The 14,590-nt window shown below is 38.1% G+C and overlaps 1 protein-coding gene across 1 annotated transcript in view; it reads right to left on the bottom strand.

The window, feature by feature from the left end:
* Positions 1 to 14,590, bottom strand: part of LOC115806968 (metabotropic glutamate receptor 4-like) — a 155,567-nt gene that overhangs the window by 14,962 nt on the left and 126,015 nt on the right. The window contains exon 6 of the mRNA XM_030767827.1: positions 10,712 to 10,912. Coding sequence (XP_030623687.1) covers positions 10,712 to 10,912 — 201 coding nt within the window. The remainder of the gene's footprint in view (positions 1 to 10,711; positions 10,913 to 14,590) is intronic.

Here is a 14,590-nt window from a genome sequence, read left to right as displayed (position 1 = left end):
GTGATGTTACACTGATGTAGGCGATGTTACACTGATGTAGGTGATGTTGCACTGATGTAGGTGATGTTACACTGATGTAGGCGATGTTACACTGATGTAGGCGATGTTACACTGATGTAGGCGATGTTACACTGATGTAGGCGATGTTACACTGATGTAGGCGATGTTACACTGATGTAGGCGATGTTACACTGATGTAGGTGATGTTACACTGATGTAGGTGATGTTACACTGATGTTAGACATCAGGGCTTTATACATCTTGGAATTCCGCAATACTGAAGCTGACCTTTGTGTCTGCTTCCTTGTCATGAGAACAGAATTACCAAGACCTGTCTCAAACTCAGTGGGAACAACCATTGTTAACCAGCTTTCTCTATGACATTTGTTTTGGTAGTTAGGTTAGCTACTGATGATCATGCTCATACTGTATGGACTGTTAAGAGATTCTTTTCACTTCACCCTTTCCTTTAATAGCTTTGGAATTTCTAGTACCTTGTATTTTGCTGTACTAAAACAAAACAACGCAAACAAACAACAACAACAACAACAACAACAACAACAAAACAGGTCATACCATTTTAGTGCACCTTCGTTTATTATGTTTGTCTTTGTTATTTACCCATTCACAGTGTCATTTTCTTTCTTTGGTCATTATTATCAAATACCATTACATTTTATCTGTATCTGCAGGTGTTTCTTCACACACTTGAACTCTACTAACTTCAGGGAGTACAGAAATTTCCTCATACTTTAATCATTATTGAAATTTGCTTGTCTAAATGGACTAGTGTCCTGAATTATTTATAGTAATATAGTGATCATTTACATTCTAATAGGTAACAGCACAATTCTTAACAAAGTATTTGCAATGTTTGCAAATGCTTAGAAATTGGCAATCAGCAATTGGCAATTCTACTGATGAATTACTAATGAATAATGACTATTAATGAGTTACAGATGGTTTACAGATGATTCTTCAACAGTTGTGCACCCTGCCACGAGAGAAACATGCCAGATGTCACTGACATTCAATTTTGGCTTTTATATTCTTTCATTATTTTTTATTATCACCTTCCCCCTAGCTTTGCTCACATAAGTTTAAAGATATCTCTGCTCTCTCACTGATGGTTTCTTGAAAAAAAACTTGGAGGCACTTACTGCCTCACTACAGCAAAAGTAAGTTAAAAAGATTTTAATGTTTCTTTTATTATCCATGCAAATTAATGGTTGGTAGATCACTGAAGATGGCATCATATGCTGGCCATTACTGAAGAATTTTTCATTTTAATTCTTTAATTTGGCCCAATGTTTCGCCTTTTAATGGCAGTTTCTGCGTTCTACCTTGAAGATGGCCCTTTACATATTGTGAAGTAATAGTTCAGCAAAGAACAGTACCGGCAATTTTTATGTGTTACATCATAAAAATGTTGTAGCATCTTTATGTTACATCATCTTTTAATGTAATGAGCGTTTACCTCATTAGAAATCAACAATGTAATAATTGGAGCAACAAAGGTGAAATGACTTTTTTTGGGTTGTAGCCATCACTGAACTGTATAGGGACTTAACTGAACTTACTCTGTTCTGCCTTTGTATGGTTTAGTACTACTGGGCTACTGCTATGCTGTCACTAACCATCTGTCTCACAGCTCACAATCAATAGTCAGTTAGATTTATTTTTTAACATATGCTAACAAGCTGATTCTAGTTTCATCCCACAGTCCAAAGACATGCAGGTTAGTCGATTTTGAAACACTACATTGCCCCTAGGTATGAATGTGTGTGTGAGTGTTTGTCTGTGTGTCTGCCCTGCAATGGACTGGTGACTTGTCCAGGGTGTTTCCCCGCCTTTGCCCTATGAGCGCTGAGATAGGGTCCAGCACCCCCCGCGACCCTAATCAGAATCCTGAGATGATAATTTGTGATTCTAGTTATTAAATAATAATTTTGAGATAGAAGATATTTCATGTTTTTTTTCTGCTGATTATGCTTTGTCTTATCAGGGCATGCGAGGGAGCGAATTCGCTGAGAGGTGCTGAGATGCTTCAGCCATTAACTGTTAGTAGTAGCAATAATAATATTAATAATAATAATAATAATAATAATAATAATAATAATAATAATTCAATCATCATCATCAACATCAGTGTAATTGAACTCAGTTGTTACTTAAGCTCTTGCAGCTTCCAGAGGTGAGCTGCTTGACTCTGTGGTGTCATAAAAAAGGTGCTGTGATGAAAGCACATCCCGGATGTAAGCGTGATTTAGGCATGCTGTGATGTAATCATGTTTTGTGATGTAAACATGATGTAGGCATGCTGTGATGAAAGCACGTCCTGTAATGTAAGCGTGATTTAGGCATGCTGTGATGTAATCATGTTTTGTGATGTAAACATGATGTAGGCATGCTGTGATGAAAGCATGTTTTGTGATGTAAGCGTGATGCAGGCATGCTGTGATGAAAACATATTTTGTGATGTAGGCATGCTGTGATGAAAGCATGTTTTGTGATGTAAATGTGATGTAGTTATGCCGTGATGAAAGCATATTTTGTGATGTAAACGTGATGTAATCATGTTTTGTGATGTAAGCGTGATGTAATCATGTTTTGTGATGTACGTGTGATGTAGGCATGCTGTGATGAAAGCATGTTTTGTGATGTAAGCATGATGTAGGCATGCTGTGATGAAAGCATGTTTTGTGATTTAAGCGTGATGTAGGCATGCTGTGATGAAAGCATGTTTTGTGATGTAAATGTGATGTAGTTATGCTGTGATGAAAGCATATTTTGTGATGTAAGCGTGATGTAGGCATGCTGTGATGAAAGCATGTTTTGTGATGTAAGCGTGATGTAATCATGTTTTGTGATGTATGCGTAATGTAATCATGTTTTGTGATGTAAGCGTGATGTAGGCATGCTGTGATGAAAGCATGTTTTGTGATGTAAACATGAAGTAGTTATGCTGTGATGAAAGCATGTTTTGTGATGTAAGCATGATGTAGGCATGCTGTGATATTTCATGTGAGCTCACTGTTATTTCTGCACTGAAATTTAGCTTTGATGGATGTCCAGGTCTAATGAGTAAGGAACCAAAATGCTTGACTATAACACTTTGACACACAGCATGATCACTCACGTTCCCTTAACAACAAACACACACACAGCCTCCAGTTAGTCAGTCAGTCAGTCAGCCAGAGAGTGAATACACACACTTACACACATTTATCATGAAGAGTGAGACACATGCACACCAAATGGCCATTTATCCAGCCAAGGCTGCCAACCATGCACCTCATCAATCAACCTTAGACACACAAAGCCACAACCTCCAACAACATTACACAGCACAGATTACATAAACTGTGCACACATTACTACTCTAATCCCTGTCATCAAAATAAATTCTCTTGTAAATGGATAATGGATGTGAAGTTCCCGCAACTACTAATGAGAAACAGATTTTTTTTTTTGTTGTTTTTTTTTTTTTTTTGAATTTAACATCAGACTCAAGCTCAGTGTCATGCTCTGCACTCACTCACACACACACACACACACACACACACACCAGTGACGTGCTGTGAGGTCAGTGGCTGGGTAGGCAGTGGGCATTCACAAATCTAAACTACATCCTTTTGTACTCTCTAATGTTTTATAGAAATCTGATCCTTCTTAACTCTTCTAGACAGAATTCTAGAATACTGTGCCCCTCTGGCTGAACTACATTTCCAATCAAAACCTAAATAAAAATATTGTCAAAGTGTAAATGAAGTACTTTTTTCTTGTTTTATATGGTTTTTGATGACTGTGAAATGACTAAGGAACACCATTGCCTCCCAAACCACTGTGAATTTCATTACAGTCACTACAAACAGCAGTTATGAGATACTCTTTGTAAATATTGTTGAAACATTAACTAAAAAGAGGAACACAAGGAATTTTTGCTGGTAATCCAGTTTATTAAAACTCTGAAGACGTACGATGGTTGACATTAATGATTTCGCGCTGAAGTGTAGCTAAGCTTCTCACATTCAAATGAGCTAGCTTGCTTTATTGAGAGCACAAATATCTCTGACATTGTAGCAATTTAGCACCTAGATGGTTATGACTGGCTCGCACTCCCACCATAAGCAGTGCTTTTCCTCGTCTGTTGATTTTGCCTTAAGCTACGCAATACGTATGCGCAAATTCCAAAATTCACAACGTTAAAGGCAGTCCTAAAGAAAGCAGACCCTCCCCATTGAACAAGTAGGCGAGTTTGTGCGCTATACGGCATTTCGCTCTTAGAAGTTTAAGGACTTAAAAAGGACAAGGACATAAAAATATCATTAAAAATATGTTATAACAACATGCTTGTAACTAGAGTGAGATTTTGATATGTTGTTATGAATTTGTTGCATGATTAAATTATCACAGGGTAGGCACCGCCTACCCTGACCGCACATGCCTGTCAAACACACACACACACACGCATACACACACGCAGTAACCAAAACCTTTACAAGCATCCTACATCCTACCACTGCTCCTGTCTGAAAATCACACACACCCTAACACATTTACCGATTAAATGTAGTCATGCAATACTCCACATTGCGCTGAAACTCAAACTGGGATTTTGCAATTACAGACTTCAGGACTGACACACTGTAATTTACTATCTGAATAATAAGCCTAAACTGCTTATTACTCATCACATTCATCCAAACATTGGGGCAACGTTAGTTTAATGCTAGTTCAGCATGGGGTTGATTGTTCTGTCCTCCTCTCCTGTGACACAAAGCCGAGAATGAACACTCCATAGTGTGTTCCAGCCCATGCTCTCTATGTTTGTCGCTCCGTGTATAGTTATTTTCTTGGTTGCTAGGCAGAGAGGTGAAAGTGAAGAATCTGTATTCCTGTCACTCTGTAATTAAACTTTCAGTTAAGTAGCTTTACGAATTGCCAAGCCTTGACGCAACCCCATTCAAATCCATCCCTGTGCTGAGGGATTATATTAGGGTTAATGTGTAGTTAGAGACAACACAGATTTACTTGTGTGAACTCCTCTATAGTTGCTCACAATCTGTCGAAGTAATTACATTCACTAGTGTCTGAATTTAGTTTTACCTATAACAACAGCCATAGTTCAACAAAGTTTCTAGAATAATAATATAGAAACTCATTTTACTTGGACAGTTACATGAAAGTGTTCTTTGTTGTTGCTCTTTTACATGAAAGTGTTCTTTGTTGTTGTTCTTTTTATATGAATATTCGGAAAGAAGAAGACAGAAAACCTTTTAAATCACTGATTCCAAAGACGGGGTCCAGCACAGAAAGACACTCAGAACCCTGTATTAATATGACGTTGTTGTAGATTGACTTTCCACATCATCCCATGCAATAATGGCAATAATTTCCTGAGTGGCTGCCCACTATTGGCTGACATTACACTGATATTGTCATGCCCTTTGGCTTGAGTCTGAGAAACCCCTGGCAATAAAGGCTTATCCTGCTCATGCATCCAGTTTTTCTGTCTGTTCCTGACAAATATGATGACTTCATCACATCTGATCTTTTTAGGATAGTGGGACCACCTGGGTAGGGGATTATGTAAAGAAACCTCACAGTCAAAATTTACTATTAATAATGAGACAAAATAAATGTATTGACCCCAGGGTAAAGTTGAATTGATTTTAGATCTGGTCTTTTTAAATGTCTTCTTTTTCATTTTAAATAAATTAATCAAGTTGTTGTTAGACTTTATGTTCAAACCAAGGTGACAATAAATGTATAATGCATGGATATGAACATGCAAAATAAGGGATATGAAAATGCCAAATAAGCCCTTAATTATATTATAATTGAGTTCATTCAGGTATATTATAAATGTATGAAATCCACAGGATCACACACACACAAACGCACACACACACACACACACACACACACATTTTTAAATCATTTTTAAGTTCCCAACACCAGACGTCCCTATGTGGCAAAAAAGTTTAATTGAGACTCTTCACCCTCACCAAGAGTCGTCTTGATAACCTGTAAGTCAGCAGAGTAATATGTGAAGCTGTTGCTGTTGCTCTAAATGTGTTCCAGCCAATCAGCATTCAGAGCCAGATGTATCTGTCTTATATGTGCAAACAGACAGCTGGCAGGCACTGTGTTGTGAAGAGAATGAAGTTTCTGTTTCTAGCTCATTTTTCACCACCTGCACATCACATTCAGAAAGATTGTAAAGGCAGTTTGTTTTCTGTGATCCAACTAATATTGTTTGGCAAAATTTAAAAACAACCAAGTTCAATTTTTGAATAATGTTTTTAATATATAATAAATAATTTTGGAATATCATTGAGCTGTTAGTATACACACTACTACCTATGATAATTACAGCTTAATGCAGTAAGTCATAAATGGGGGCCGTGTGTTTAGCTTATCAAAGTTACACAGTTGTAAGATGCTGAACATATTTAATAAGTCAATCTTAAGCTCTATTACTCTTTCCCTGATATTTGGAGAATCACTACAGAGGATATGTGTTGGGTTGAGTGTTTGGAATGAATGAATGAATGAACAAATGAATGAATGAATGAATGAATGAACAAATGAATGAATGAATGAATGAATGAATGAAGATTTCTCATTTTCAAACTTATGCACTCTGATTCTTTTTTTAGATGCTATCATACCTCCTGCTGCTGCACCTGTGTCAGCAACGCCACGCTCCACCTCACCAGAATTTTAATCACCTGTTCCTGATTATCAATGTTCCTGCTAAGCCGCATAAATAGACTATTACTTTCATGTCTCTTTTGCGAAGCCTAATGGTTAGCTTTAGCAAGTCTTCTATGTATTCTAAAATATTCCCAGTTCCCTGTAATTCTATAGTTCATCATTTGTGTATATGGTTTTTAGTTGATGTTTCTCGTTGTATTGTTCTCTGGGCATGTGATCTGCTATTAAACTCCTTACTTACTTGCAGCCAACATAACCAGATTCTCCAAGTCATTTAAGACATTACATTTTGCCACCATCATGGATGCAACAGAGTGGTTTGATATCCAACAAGTACTCATCCGACAATCTCAACTTCTGACTTGAGAACAAAAGCAAATGCAAAGACAATGAGAGCAGATGCAACAGCAGCAGATACAGGTGGCATTCATTACTTCTCCCCTCAGTGGGCGGGCATGGGAGTGGCCAACAGTAATATGGGAGCAACAAGGACAGGAGATCTGGTCAGTAATATTCTTATACTGTTTTCCATGAACGGGATCTACTATTAAACTCCTCACACACTTGCACCCAACTTCACCAGATTCAAGTTATTAATGACTTATGCTTCATGCTGTTATTTTCTACTGTGTCCAAGAATACTTTGAGGAGTCCTTTAAGGTTCAGCTTTCATTGTGGTTTTCCATATACGTGGTGCATTTTGAAATTATAATTTACACAACTTATTTCTGTATATGCTCTCTTTGAAATTAAATATCATCATATCATTATCCAAGCAATATCTGCCATGCACTTCAGAGCTAAATACAATTTAATTAACATACTGTTCATTTTCTAGAAATAACCTCAGTGATATGCAGCAGAGAGAAAATGCTTATAGCCACTTGACTTGGACATCCCTTACTCACACAGAAACTCAAACATAAACACACCAAAAATGGGAAAGGAAGCTCTGCATTGTCCAAGAGATGCCCCTCTCCAAATGATTCTAGACATTGTGCATTTGTAGGGGCCATATTAATCTGAAAAAAAGGTAGTCAGTATTCTGTTATTAAGTCTGTACATATTCACTCATACACTCAGCCAGAGTACATGGGAAGCTGTCATTAGCACTTAATTAGCCAGAGGAGCACAGAGATATAGTCATAACTCAGACTACAGAGATGATTTCTGCTCAGTCTGGCTGAACTCTCTGACAAAGCGAATATAAAACAAATTTTCAGATGTGGGTCTCACACTGTTCAGTCTTCGTGACTCACAATACTATTTATTTATTTATTTATCCAAACACAATATCAATTTGGAAAAAAAAGTTTCAAAAGTTGAAATTTTTCTGAGTCTATATTAATTTTAAAAGGCAGTGATCAAACAGTGATCAAGTCTGAAATGTATAACATGATCAATCTTTGACTAAAGTAAAACAGGTGAACAAGAAAAGCAGAAACATTGAGAGAAACAAAGTAATAAATATGAATAATGGGCCGAATGGCTAGTTTCTTACATGTCTTACAGTAGGTCAGTCAGCTCAGATCTGGAGTTTATCCGGGCCATCTCGCACTTTTCTTCATTCCCTCACTGTTTATAGAGCCTTCTTTTTCATTACTCAAGACTGAAATGGCAATTCTGTCCAAAGTATCTATATTATGTGTTAATATAATCTTTTGTAATTGGTCTGCATTACTGGAACCAACTAAAAGAGAGGTTTGGAAAACACACCTCATTTGCAAGATGTACATTTTCTCTTAAAACTACATTTAAGATTTTAGTGATTCTCTAAAAAGCAGTGCTTTGTGTCAGTTTCAAAGCTGTCGCTGCTTTCATATTTTTCTTCAGTCGCACTGGTAATGAGCAAAAGCCCATGATATGAGCTCTGGGGACCCTAACCTGCTCTCTGCACTCAACATTTGAAAAGGGCAGAATGGATCGTCATGAGAGATTGGTATAAAGTGGACAGTAAGGTTTGAAATGTGCAGCGTTCCTGTTCGGCAGAGTGGCAGGTGAGATTGACAGGTTAAAAACACCAATGTTTCTAAGTGACAGGATGTGAGAGCAGGAGAATAACACTGACAGTGTAGAAGATGGAAACAGTGATAGGTCTCATGGAGGTTTGTATTTCACCTCAGAAAGAGAGAGAGAGAGAGAGAAACAGTTGACTATAACCCCACAGAGATCAAACACAATGGACATGATGTGTGGGTGCACAGGTGTGTGTGTGTGTGTGTGTGTGTGTGTCTGTGTTTGGGGCTGGAGCAATTAATTATAGGTCAGTGAATAGCAGCAGAACAGCAGTGGTTACACTCCTCTCAGAAATGTGGTCGATTTTAAGGGATGATCGATGTACTTGGGTCACTGTAGTACGCCCTCTCCCGGCCCACACTCATCACATTAACATGAACCCTTTTGTTTTCTTATTTCAGACTGAGTCCCGGACCTGCCATGAACAGAACACTGCAAAAGAAACCAAGTCTATATTTTTTTTGAGCAAAAGGTCTTGATATGGTATGTGTATGATAAGACTTTTAACACAAAACAGGGGGGAAAATAACATGTTTTGGTTCTTTCTTTCTTTCTTTCTTTCTTTCTTTCTTTCTTTCAACAGAAGGTCTTGGTATGGGCATTTATAAAAAGACTTTTAACACAAAAAAGAGGAAAACAACCTCCCTTGGAGATGACTTTGGGTAAAGACTTCAGGTGATTGCTTTGGTTGCAGGCTTGTGCATTACTAAATGAGTCTGGGAATGACTGTATGTATTATTTTAAACCAATCCAGCAGTTATGTCTCCCTCCATCTCAACCCTCAGCAACTGGCCCATATCTAATACTGAATTATCAAAGTGAAAACATATTGATATCTGAGAACAGTTCATCCAAAACATCGAATCACCCTATTGATCAACACATATTAGCACAACAAAAGAAAAAAAAATACTGGCCAAACTTGAAGGCTTTAAAGGGCTTGAATCTCTGTAATCAATGATCTGCTGATTTTTCTGGGAAGACATGGTCCTTGCCATTGTGTGGACTAGACATAGCCAGCTACAGTCACATAGTATTATCAGTGGAATGAATAAAGGTCCTGCTTCAGAGAGCATAAGGCAAGAATGAATGGAAACAGCATCACTTCTACCTAAAAACCTCTACATATGCCACATCACATACATACATGCAAAGCAAGAAGCCTCAGATAGAAATCATAGCCAGAAAACTAATTCATCTTGGTTCCATTGGTCCTAAAGCATATGGTGATTCAAGTAGAATGGCTGCCACCACCAGTCCAGAAAAAGGTGTATTCTATTAAATCAGGTTTACGGAGTGTGTGTGTGTGTGTGTGTGCGTGCACGCACGTCTTATTTCAACTGCAGAGTAGTGTGATTTCAAATGTTCCCTTGGCAACATGAAGCCCTATTCAAATGCAGATGAGTTTCTCTGGCCTTAGAGATGCTGTTCTGGGGCTATGTGTTTGTTTGTGAGCACTGCTGTCTTTTACTTTCATGCTCTTTCAGGGATTTGTGAAGGCTTTTGTCTGGGCCACTCTGTAAAGCCAACAGATTTTTAACTTCACTGCTCAAACCTTCTTGTTTCTCTCATTGTGGCTTGTTTTAACATAATTACACTCTTCAGAGGCAGGGAAATGTGGCATGAAGAGTAAGGCAGATGTTTCAGTGTGTTTCACTGATAAAACAGAAGTCTGGTTAGAAAAGGCATTGTTTTGGCTTACAAGAGCAGGACGACATTGTCATTTCTTTCTTTTTATGTGTGTGTGTGTGCGTGTGTGTGTGTGTGTGTGTGTGTGTGTGTGTTTGTAACAAACTGGATGAAATAATAAGATTTTGTATCTTATATCTGAAATACCTTGGCTAAAATTTTATCTCTATTCTACATTTACACCATCCATCCATCCATCCATTCATCTGTCCATTCATCCACTCATCCATCCCACAGTTAATCTATCTAGCCCTCTTCAGTATAGTAGCATTGGATTACTCACCAGTGAAATTGACGTTGCGGATGTATTTGAGGAGCTGGGTGCCATTGATGGTTTCCATTTTGGAGCAGAGTCCGATCCTACCTGGACACAGGTCTTTATGCATGTTGTGCAGTGCGTGGGCCATGGCATAAACTGCGTCTATCACAAACTGTACCTTCCCCTCCTGTTCATATGATGAGTCCTTCCCAATCCTCTCATGGTCTAAAGCACAAAAAAATAACAACAACAAAAAACCAGTGTGTTATTCTGAACTCAGGTGATACGCTTCAGATAAGAACAGACAGTCCACATGTGCTTTCTCTACTGTTTGGCATGAAGAATAACCTTTATTCAGCTCTGAGAATTTGTACAGGACAGCCACAGACCTCATAACAACTTTTACAACTCTGTGAAAACCTGTTCTTTATATTTTCACTCAGTTTGCTAGAAGAAGTGTGTGTGTGTGTGTGTGTGTGTGTGTATGTGTATGTGTGTGTGTGTGTGTGTGTGCTATTTGCAATGAAGTTATACAGTTATTTGGCTGTACACCCTGATCCCTGTTATAAAGATGAAATGGAAGCCTCAGCCACAGGTCTTTGAGGATGCTGACTGATTGCATGACAGAAAATCAAGCAAATGATAGCCTTGGAGAGCACCCTGATTACTGTATTGTCAGGATTCCTATCCTCCCTGTATTCCATTCATTTCAAGTTTGGCATTGATGAATATTGCCAATAACTGGGTATTTATGATAAGAACCATTCAGGAGAACCATTGTGTAGAACATAAACTGAGATTCAAGAGAGACCCTGTGTTGGTCTCATTAAAACCCCTGCTTAGGCTCTGATTGCTGAAATTGGAAGGGTCATTCAGATGAGCAGGTCTTTATAGAACAAATCTGTTTCTCTTCAAACTTCCTTTTGAGATTTCACTCTCTGTTAGTTTTGGGTAAATTGAAAAAACAGGATGTCTCAAGACCTATTTCTTTTCTATCCATCAAGTCAAAAGTTTTCTTTTTATGGCAAATGCAGGTGTAGATGGATAGAGAGATGTCTTCTCCTCCCTACAGTACTGTGAGATAGATCACAGGAGTATTACTCAGAGGGGGCATGAGTGATGGAGAGGTTGAGGTGAAAGAAAAGACAGAAGTAGACAGCTGTAATCATTCTTCAGTATTAATGTAATTAGTTATGACAGAGCTAGATTCATCACGCCAAAGGTTGGCCCAATGCTTTGAAAATGTGTTAATTAGCAAGCAAGGTTTCAATTAACATCACGCTCCGGCAATTAGCCACAGACCTGTCATCCAGCCTGAGCAGAGTGACAGTCGCTGGTTGCTGTAGCCTTCTGAGAGAAGAGGAGAAGAGGGTCTCTTTTCTTTTTGTGCACTTATGTGTGAACAAGCAACAGAGGTGGGTGTATGGGAATGTTTGAATTGTAATGGTGGAACATTTGTGGTGAGCTATAGGTTGCAGTATCAGGGTGCCAGAGTGGAGGAAAAGGCCACAAGGAACAAAATAAGAAAGATTTAAAATTAGCCCATTCCTCAACCAAAGTAAAGATGCCATTTGAGGCTGGCCGTGTTGACTTAGTAAATGAGGACGGTGCGCTGAAAGCCCTCCCGTCAGCATTAGAAAAGAAGAAATGATATAATTAAAGCAGGATATGACTTGATTTCTACAGAGTGGGATGATGGGATATTTATGAGTTTACAGCTTGTAATGGATATATAGTCTCAATGAGAAAAGGTACATTAGGTAAAAAGGTACATTAGGTTGTAGCACTTTTCTCTGCTGTGCATCCAGCATTGAAAATCTCCACAAATAGTGAGCATGATACCTTAATGAAAAGGCTGCATGATCATCATCATCATCGTCGTCATCATCATGATCATGATCATCATCATCATCGTCATCACACACACACACACACACACACACACACACACACACACACACACGCAGATGCATGCAGACACACACAAACACAAACACATTAGAGAACTAATGAACAGAAAACACTATTAATGTTTTGTAGATTCCACGCTGGCCGCACAAAATCAGTAATCAAAAAGCAGACCAGAGGACACAGAGGACTACAATGAACTGTTTGGCCAAAAAAAGGTGTTGTTTATTTTAGTACAAATTTTGTTATTTTTCTTGTTAGTCAAAATAGTGTGTTTGTCTCTGTATGGATATCCACTCTGAATTACCTACTCAGTAGACCATCGAGAAATGTTTCCCTTTGATCAGAGCTGCTGTCTCCCTAACAGCAGTTCAGTTTAGGCAAAAAATACTTGCAATATTAAACAATATTAATACCTGCTTTATTGTTTTTAAGTTAATATGTGGATCTGAGCTTATAGGATTTGTATTCTGTAAATTAAGTGTATTACAAGCTTAATCTAAACTCATTAAACTTCGATGAGAACACATTCAGTGCAGTGGAAAATGCCCAGTTGTAATAAATAAATAGATAAAAAATGATCAATTCCAATATGTTCTTATCGCTCAGAGGCTACACGTGCCGATAAGCGTTTGTGGAGTAGACAGGCTGTTTGAGAGGAGGGTGGCCTTTCACACACTGTCAGTATATGTTTATTTCTCTACAGGTGATGCCTTCCATTGCAGCTCTGAATGTGTCTGATTTTATTCTGATTGTCTGGCACTACACGAAAGTCAAATCTCTCCACTACCACCCCCCCCACCCACACACACACACACCCCTTCCCTGGAGCACACTCAGCCCAGACCACAACTACAACTACAACTACAACTACGAACTTCTGTCATGTTCTCCATGACTTAATTAACACTTTTTTTTGATGAAAATGTAATAATGAATGGAAGAATGAGTGGAGGAGAGAGTGATAAAGTAAGAGAGAGCAAGAGAGAGAGAGAGGGGAGAATCCTATATGTATCAAATATTCATTGCAAGTATTTGATACTAGTTGAACTATAATGCTTTGGTGACATATTCCAGATTGTTAATCAGTGTTTTGCCTTACATCCATTGGTTGATAATGATCTGTGAGGGTTTGGACAGGTCTCACAGAGCATTTGATTTTTGATCATCAAAAAGACAATGTAAAAACACTATATATATAAAGAGGGAGAGAGAGGGAGAGAGGGAGAGAGAGAGAGAGAGGATACATGCACATATGTCAGTACCTTTCTGCAGAAATGAAATTGGTTTTCAGAGGTGTTACTTTTCAATAAAACACAATGAAAACGTAAAATCATTCATATTCATTATGTGGCAATTTGGATGAGAAAGATTGACACTCCAGGTTGGTGTAACAAGAAGAAAGTTCTTGTCGTACTTTGAAAATACAAAATCCCTCACAAAACCTTTCACCAGGAAAAAAGAAACATGGAGTTTACAGGTGAATATGTAACATTCATTCCTTCCTAAACACACTTATCTTATACCATAACTTATACGTACACATTTATAGTATTAACAACAACATTAACAAAAACTATGATAAATATAACCGGAAAACACAGCTTCTATCATATGAGGGTATAGATGGAAAGAAAAAAACAAATTTGAATGCCTCTTGAAATCATTTGCCTTTCAATGATCATTCTCATCAAGCAGCCAGATAAGATGCAATGGAACCCAGAGTGGCCTGATTTGACATCTCAGATTCACATTAACTGTGACACAGGTGTCTCAGGCCAAGAAACAATTTTTATTTTCTACAAGTATTGGCTCCTGACTCCACAATTAGGTTTCACAGCTCATGGAGAGTATGTGAGAAAGCTATTTCTGCACAATTCCTTAGTGGTCTTTCACACTGCCCTCCCTCTAAATCTCACTCTGAACTTTGTGTGTTTGTGACAGTCTGAAAGAATGTCTTCTCTCACTAAAACTCGTCCAGCTCTCCACCATCAA

Source organism: Chanos chanos, chromosome 3, assembly GCF_902362185.1.
Source record: "Chanos chanos chromosome 3, fChaCha1.1, whole genome shotgun sequence".
NCBI classification, from domain to species: domain Eukaryota; kingdom Metazoa; phylum Chordata; class Actinopteri; order Gonorynchiformes; family Chanidae; genus Chanos; species Chanos chanos.
This window is presented reverse-complemented; position numbering and strand designations above follow the sequence as displayed.